Below are 7959 nucleotides of genomic sequence, written 5' to 3'. Positions count from 1 at the left end.
AGTGAAAACAGTAAATACCTCTCTCTCTTTCTCTCTCTCTCTCTCTCTCTCTCTCTCTCTCTCTCTCTCTCTCTCTCTCTCTCTCTCTCTCACTGAGACAGCTCATTGTTTCAGAATGATTGGCCTGCCTTTACCCATTTACCCACCTGTCCATCACCTAGGTTGAATAAGCCAGCTGTCCCCTAGAGAGTGGCCCGAGACTATATCTGTCTGTGCAGGTAGAGCCACGAAGTAACAATTCCAAATAGAGAACACAGATGTACATAGCAAATGTACTGTCATCACACATGACTGACTAATCAGTCTACTTAAACTGTAAGAAATGTCATGACAACATGACAGAAGGCGGAATTGCACCGATCAGCTTATAACAAGATAACTGAACCAGAGTGAGAGAGAGAGAGAGAGAGAGAGAGAGAGAGAGAGAGAGAGAGAGAGAGAGAGAGAGAGAGAGAGAGTGTTAGTTTATATGTCACGCATTGCTTTGTCAGATTGCGAATTAGAATTTGGCTAAAAATACTTGACTCAACAGAGAGCAGCATTGTTGCTTCACAGCTCCATGAACGCTGGTTCGATCCTGAGATCGGGCTACTGCATATGTGGAATTTCGCTTATTCCCCCCATGTGGGTTTGCTATGGATTCTCCAGTTTCCTCCACCTTCCATGCTGGTAGAAGGATTGGCTCTAGGTGTGTGTGTGTATGTCTCCTGCAATGTAGTGGCATCCCATCCAGGGTGTAGTCTGCCTTGCTCCCTGTCTAACCAGGATAGGCATGGGCTCCACCATGACCCTAACCAGGATAAAGCAATAAGTTAGTATTTTTTAAAAGGTGCATAGGAAGACAACACACATTGGGCCTCATTTACTGGTTTATTCATAAATTGTTGGTAGGTGTAATTACACAAGAAGTTTAGTATTCGTGAAAATCTTGTAATTTTAGGTGGAAAAATGTTTGTTTGTATATATGAATTAGAAGATTGATTTAAACCTCGAATGATTTACTCCAAATCATATAATACTGTATGCATAGATTACTGCACCTTTACATACAGATCACTCTCTCAAGTTAAAATGTCAGTGTTTGTCAATGTTTTTTTTTGTTTTTGTTTTTGTTTTTAAAAATTTTACAGCATTTAGTAGCAGATGCCTTACCCAGAGCAACATATAGCAGTGATTTGGAGTCTCTATCAAAAACATATCTTCTTGCTAGTTCACTAGGTGAGCGACTGAGAGTACCATCGAGAACATTTTGTGAAAACCAACCATTATATATTATTGCCATTAATTTTTGAATAGTAAGCCAACACACATCCATAAATTAAGACAAATAAAGCTAATCATTCAGTGATGACAAAAGACATGCCATTGTATAAACAGAGGCTGGGCCGGTCTGTCTGCATAGAGCTGTAAGCCGTAAACAAGTGCCTCAGAAGAAAGAAGATTTAGCACACGTCTCTGTTGTGAAGGAAGGGATGTTTAAAGATCAGTATGATTTTTTCTTAGGGAATGAATGCTGGCTTAAAAATTGATTTCGTTTGCCACGGCATCTATTTTAAAGCTGTGCAACATTTTAGATCCAACACATCAACCAAGACACTTTGAATCATTTTTAATTAACATTTTAAAATAGCAGTTTCCTTGTGTGATGTGCTTGGTGTCAGTGATCACCTGAGTACAGTGTAGGTCTTTACGACATCTTTCATTTGTAGCTTGCTACATTGAATTTTTCTCCTCTATTTTCATCCATCCATCCATCCATCTTCTATACCGCTTTATCCTTTTCAGGATCACGTGGAACCTGGAGCCTATCCCAGGGAGCATCGGACACAAGGCGAGGTACACCCTGGACAGGGTGCCAGTCCATCGCAGGGCACAATCACATACACATTCACACACCCATTCATACACTACGGACACTTTAGACACGCCAATCAGCCTACCATGCATGTCTTTGGACTGGGGGAGGAAACCGGAGTACCCGGAGGAAACCCCCGCAGCACGGGGAGAACATGCAAACTCCGCACACACAGGGCCACGGTGGAAATCGAACGTGCTATCCACTAAACCACCGTGTGCCCTCTATTTTCATGTCACACCATTTTTTTTTGCCTCACTTAACTCACACCTAATTCACATTTTCTGTAATTTGTCTTTAGATTTTGACCTTTTCAGGTGTTGTTACACTGCTAAATACTTTTCTTGACATAGACGTGAGGCTAATTAACTTCCACTTCTGCCTTTCTGCATTTTCTTTCACTATTTCACTGTAGTAGTCATTTATGTTTCCAGTCCTCTGAGTGCTTGACCTTTCATAGAGTTTTGTGGATGTCATTAAATACAAATGAGCTATGCCGAGTATGCGCTTTGTACTTCATGGGTGACCAACATATACCTATGAAGTAAATCAGCGTTTCTGAAACTTTTGTAAAACTGGTGGAAAATTTCACTTCGGTGTGGCTCACACAAACATTTGCATACAACCTTACTAAATATTGATAAATGAGGCACAGTGTCTTTAAAACCAACATGCATACAAAATTCAAATAAATTCTGGAACCAGCTAAACAATAGTGAGTCACACACTCATTATAAAATTCTGCAATACCAAGACTTGAGGAAATACCCCTCAGTTCCCTAATTTTTGGTGCTAATCCATTCTTTAGGTCCATTAGCACGCACAACAGTAACACTGTTGTGGCCTATAATAACGGCACAAATGCAAAAATAATACATAACAGAGAAAAGCACAGAAAAGGATGCCATGCTATTTGGCTCTACTGTACAACCCCAATTCCAAAAAAGTTGGGACGCTGTGTAAAATAAATAAATAATAAAAAACAGAATGCAGTGATTTGATAATCTCCTAAACCCATATGTTATTCACAATAGAACATAGAAAACATATCCAATGTTTAAACTGAGGAAATGTTCCATTTTAAAGAAAAAAATAGGGTAATTTTGAATTTGATGGACGCACCACGTCTAAAAGAAGTTGGGACGGGAGCAACAAAAGGCTGCTAAAGTAAGTGTTACTAAAAAGAAACAGCTGGAGGTTAATTGGCAACAGGTCAGTAACATGATTGGGTATAAAAAAAAGGATCTTAGAGAGGCTTTCAGAAGTAAAGATGAGTAGAGGTTCACCAATCTGCGAAAAACTGCATCTACTATTTTTGGAACAATTTCAGAATAATGTTCCTCAATGTAAAATTGCAAAGTCTATGAATATCTCATCATCATAAATTCTTTATTCTATTATTTTGAGATACTGGATCTTTGATTTCCATGAGCTGTAAGTCATAATCATCAAGATTAAAACAAACAAAAAAAGGCTTGAAATATTTCAATTTATGTGTAATGAATCTAGAATATATGAAAGTTCCACTCTTTGAATTAAATTATGGAGAAAAATAAACTTTTCCACGCTATTCTAATTTTTTGGGATGCACACGTATTATAATATAATAAAATACATTATTATTATTATAATTATTATTATTGGTAGTAGTAGTAGTAGTTATAGTAGTAGTAGTAGTAGTAGTAGTTACAGTAGTAGTAGTAGTAGTAGTAACACTACCACCACCAACAAAAATAATAATTAGTAATTAGTGTTATTATTGTTGGTGATGGTTGTCTTGGTCTTTGCAAGCATGACAACTGTATAATGTTTCCTTTGAAGGACACAAATATATTTGACACCATTTGGTCCAATACTTGAACAAAGCACATTGTTACATATCCCTATATGGCTTCTTTATATCAGAATCTGACTTGGTTGCTGGTAAGTTTCACAAGGAGGTCATCTCTGGTCTGAAAACATTCACAGTGCATTATGCAAACAGCAAAGTGCAAAGACATCTACAAAGAGAAAAAAGCTAAGTACAGTGCAATTTAATGCCTCTGACTTTCAGCAGGCCCGTGAAGGATGTTTTCAATTAGAAGTGAGATAATTTAATTCATTGTTACACCCGCTGAAATTGCACTTTTACAAGCTTGACTGACTTCCTATTTCAGAGCTGCAGGTTAATGAGTCATGTACATTGAGCACATGCACTGGAACGTCCTCTAAACAGATTGACACAAGTTGCTTAAACCTGCGCCTCTGGTCTTAAAGGAATAGACTCCTACTTTTAACCAATGTGAATTAGCTACTGAAGCGAGATATTTTGTCATTCAAAGGAGGCTTCTGTACCTTTAAGAACGATGAAATATTTTTGTCTTGAGCCACCCCCCTGCCTATCCCCTCACTCGCACAGACACTCCCCCGGTCGCATTTATGTACCAGTGCTGCTCCTCTCTGCATCTTTTCGGAAGGGACCGGAGTGCTGACTTTGTCAGTTGAAAAACCTTATGAGCACGTGGTGAAGGTCCCAACCAAGCCTGAACCTGCCAGAAGACTAAGAAAGAAAGTGATATTTCCATCTGAGATGCTGCTTCATGGTTTTGAGCAGGGAGAAAAGAAGACAGGACAGCAAGGAAGAGGAGCAGAGGGCACTACAAAAGAGTAAAACTACATCTTGACTGAATTTTTTTTTTATCACAGATAAAATGAGAGTTATCTGCCTAAATGGTGGCCAATATCCTGTAATCAGACTTCAATTTTGAGTAAAGAAGAACCACACATGAGGAGTGGTTCTAAAGTTCATCAGAAGATCTCATCATGAAATTTGCTTTTGTTTGCAAATCTTCAGGACTCTAAAGAAGAGGTAAAGTCTTTCAGTTTTCCGATGGAGGACATTTGCAGTACTACATTAAGATCTTGTAAATCAGTTCTGCCTGAATTTGCTCTTTGATTTGTCCTTGTTTGTTAGAACTCTTTGAAAGCAGTTTTGGACGGTCTTATTTGTTAACAGGCATGAATGTTTTTCAGCATACAAACTACTGCTCATAATGAACTAACTCAAACTAGGTTGTTCTTTCTAGGAGAGAGAAATCGTTTTAAAAATAAAGACATCAATGAGCTAGGTGGATTCTGTGTAATTGAAAAAAAAAAAAAAATCCGAAATGCACGATTGATTGCAGCATGCACATGCTTCAGTCATTTACAGCTGGAATCATTTCAGAGACTCATCTTGACTGGTTAAAGCTCCTGAGGATACAGAAGAAGTGTGCTTATGGATCTGAGCATCAGGCATGATGAGCATCTATCCTTCCCGGGTGAGACAAATACTGCTCACCACACCTCTGCACCTCCTGCCCTTCCCTCCCACAGCCCAATCCTGAAGCAGGGTCTTGCGGCTGGCTTTAAGAGGGTGTGCCGGACAGAGGAGGATAGCCCATGCCCGTTTCCAGGGCTGCTCCCAGGCGTCTTGGAGATGAGAGTGAAAGAAGGCAGTAAGATCCGTAACCTGATGGGCTTCGCAATGGCAAGGATGCAGTGTGAAGAAGGAAACAGCAAACAGGTTGGCCTGAGGCAGGTGGTGTTCACCGGTTCAGGCCGAGCAGTCACCAAAACCATCACCTGTGTCGAGATAATGAAGAGGAAAGTGGGTGGACTCCACCAGCTGACTAAACTGTGCTATAAAGGTGTTCGAGAGGTGTGGGAGAGTCAGGAAGGAGGCGGTGCTAAAATGACTGTCCACAGGACTGTGCCATCTATTAGTATCCTTCTCTCTAAGGACCCGTTGAACCCCCTTGAGCCAGGATATCAGCCCCCTGAGATGCAGAGTCCGCTCTGGGAGGAAAGACATGATAGTGATGCAGTGTGTAGTGATGCAGGAAAAAGGCAGTTTGACTACCCTGTCATACAGAGCGAAACAGAGTCCAAAAGATTCTGTCCTCAAGGTGGAATCTCTATAAATTAAGCAATCTGGTTAATTGGGAGATCAGAACCACTTGCTGAAACTGCAAAGCTATTGCAGAGGAATTCTGAAAGGTAGTTTGTTTGCACATTTTATTATAACATGACAGATTGTGCTTTTAGCTCATTGAAATTGTATGTATCAAGCCTTGAGCTGGACTGGATGAGTTCATTTGATCATTTCTGTTACAATATATCTCCACTTGCCAATCATCATGTGGTGCCATCACTTCTTTCCGCTCACTCATGGTGGGCATTTCCTTAATGTTTCTGTAGATTCGATTAGTGTTAAAAGTCATCTCTTTTGTAATTAACATCTGAATACCCTTATTTAATTGGCACAAACTCTTTTGCATAAAAGTGAACTGTTGAGCTCATCACCGAACCGTGAGTGGATTTAACCAGTAAAATTTAAATAAATGAATAGGCTTATAGGGGAGCTGAACTTGTTGGTGGACTCACTATGTCACTATCATAACACTGGAAATGCACTGACATAACCATAGACAGAAAATTAATACTATGTTAAATTAATAAATGAATCATTTCTTGTTTCCCTGAAAACAATCAATTATGAAGACATGCAAATAAATTATTTGCACATGAATAAGTCTTACTGTTCATATTGGAAAAAAATATAAATAGTGTTTGTGTGTGTTTGTGTGTGTGTGTGTGTGTGTGTGTGTGTGTGTGTGTGTGTGTGTGTGTGTGTGTGTGTGTGTGTGTGTGTGTTTATGCATAGCTTTGATGATCCGGTGGTTATCTATTGACACCAACTGAATGACGCAGGCTAAATGCAAAAGACAGGATTTTTAAAAAAAATATATATATGTTTTAAAATGTCAATCCTATCCACACCTATAATCATTTAGTCTACCAAATCTCACTAACTAAAAAAACAGAATTATATTTCCTGTTTAGTATCTTATTTACATATATATATATATATATATATATATATATATATATATATATATATATATATATATATATATATATATATATATATATATATATATATATATATAAAGGCAGATCAAAGCCCACATGCTTTTAGAACCGACTTTGCTGCAGTGGTTATAGATACAGGGTGTTAAGATAGGACATCCATCATTTTAAGACAAAGATGACAGCGTGTCTAAGGGGCATCTCATCCGAGTGAAGTTCGTGAACCATGAGTGACTTTATAATACATTTTATAAAATGTAACCTGGGGATATTTCTTATGATCATAATGAAAATCTCTGAGGCTTGAAGATCACTTAATGCGTTTAATTTATCGCTTACACCCATGTAATGGATTTATACAATACATCGGAATGAGATCCAATTTTGCCAGTCTACTTGCAATCTCATTATGGGGTTGCCTTGGCCTGTGGATGAAATACAAAGGAATTCTTGGAAACATTGAGTGGTATTTGAGTGGTCTTTAATGGTTTCCTGAGGTTCTATTGTCTTCAGTAGACATACAATTAACCTCCCTGTTCAGTTGGAGAAATGAAAGAAAGTGCTGTTCTGAACCAAGGGTTAGGAGTGTGAAGTGATTACAGTTGCTAAAGAACTCAAATGGAACAAACTTTAGAGTGCTGAGGACGGGCTAATGGTTATCTGTGAGTGTTTATCGCTGACTTAACAGCTTTCACCCTTCACACAGTATTGTCTATGTAGCCCTCAGTTTCTATCACATACATACCTTACATCAGCTGACAGCTGGGCAGCAAATAAATTAGAAATGAGGTAGACTCTAGACTATTCCATTCACACAAAAATGCACAGCAAATTAATCACTTTCTTGGGTCGATAAGGGGTTTTAGTGCGTTTAAATATGTATAACAATTTTCTACGATGTTACTTGTTGTACTAAATGTGCACTAATCACAAAGGGCTTGTTTGTTTACGCTGAAAGTTGATAAGAAGACCAGAGGTGATGGCAGTGAAGTGTGGAAGCTCTTAAATATATAAATATATCTGGATATGTGTGATTTTTAAAAAAATATATTTTAAATAATTACAAGAGGTTAAAAAAAAAGAAAAGAAAATCAACAAAACATCCTGTGCTGCTCAGACGATATAAACAGGTAGGTATACGGTTCATTAGAGAATATTTATTTCACATTCAGACGCAGACATCAAATTAAATTATTTTTATTTTATTTACTATT

At 38.2% G+C, this 7959-nt stretch overlaps 1 protein-coding gene across 1 annotated transcript; it reads left to right on the top strand.

Annotated features, from left to right (window-relative positions):
* The first annotated feature begins 4240 nt into the window (after nucleotides 1-4240).
* On the top strand, nucleotides 4241-6376 carry LOC108264191 (ribonuclease P protein subunit p25-like protein). The gene has a single exon (XM_017465524.3). The coding sequence runs from the start codon at nucleotides 5112-5114 to the stop codon at nucleotides 5799-5801; it is 690 nt and encodes a 229-aa protein (XP_017321013.1). The 5' UTR covers nucleotides 4241-5111; the 3' UTR covers nucleotides 5802-6376.
* Nucleotides 6377-7959: the final 1583 nt, after the last annotated feature.

This window comes from Ictalurus punctatus, chromosome 4 (genome assembly GCF_001660625.3).
Source record: "Ictalurus punctatus breed USDA103 chromosome 4, Coco_2.0, whole genome shotgun sequence".
Classification (NCBI taxonomy): domain Eukaryota; kingdom Metazoa; phylum Chordata; class Actinopteri; order Siluriformes; family Ictaluridae; genus Ictalurus; species Ictalurus punctatus.
Note: the sequence above shows the minus strand (reverse complement) of the source record. Positions and strands in the feature narration are given on the sequence as shown.

Excerpts from the sequence above, each read along its gene's own strand:
- LOC108264191 (XM_017465524.3), top strand. The coding sequence starts at position 5,112 with ATGGATCTGAGCATCAGGCATGATGAGCATCTATCCTTCCCGGGTGAG.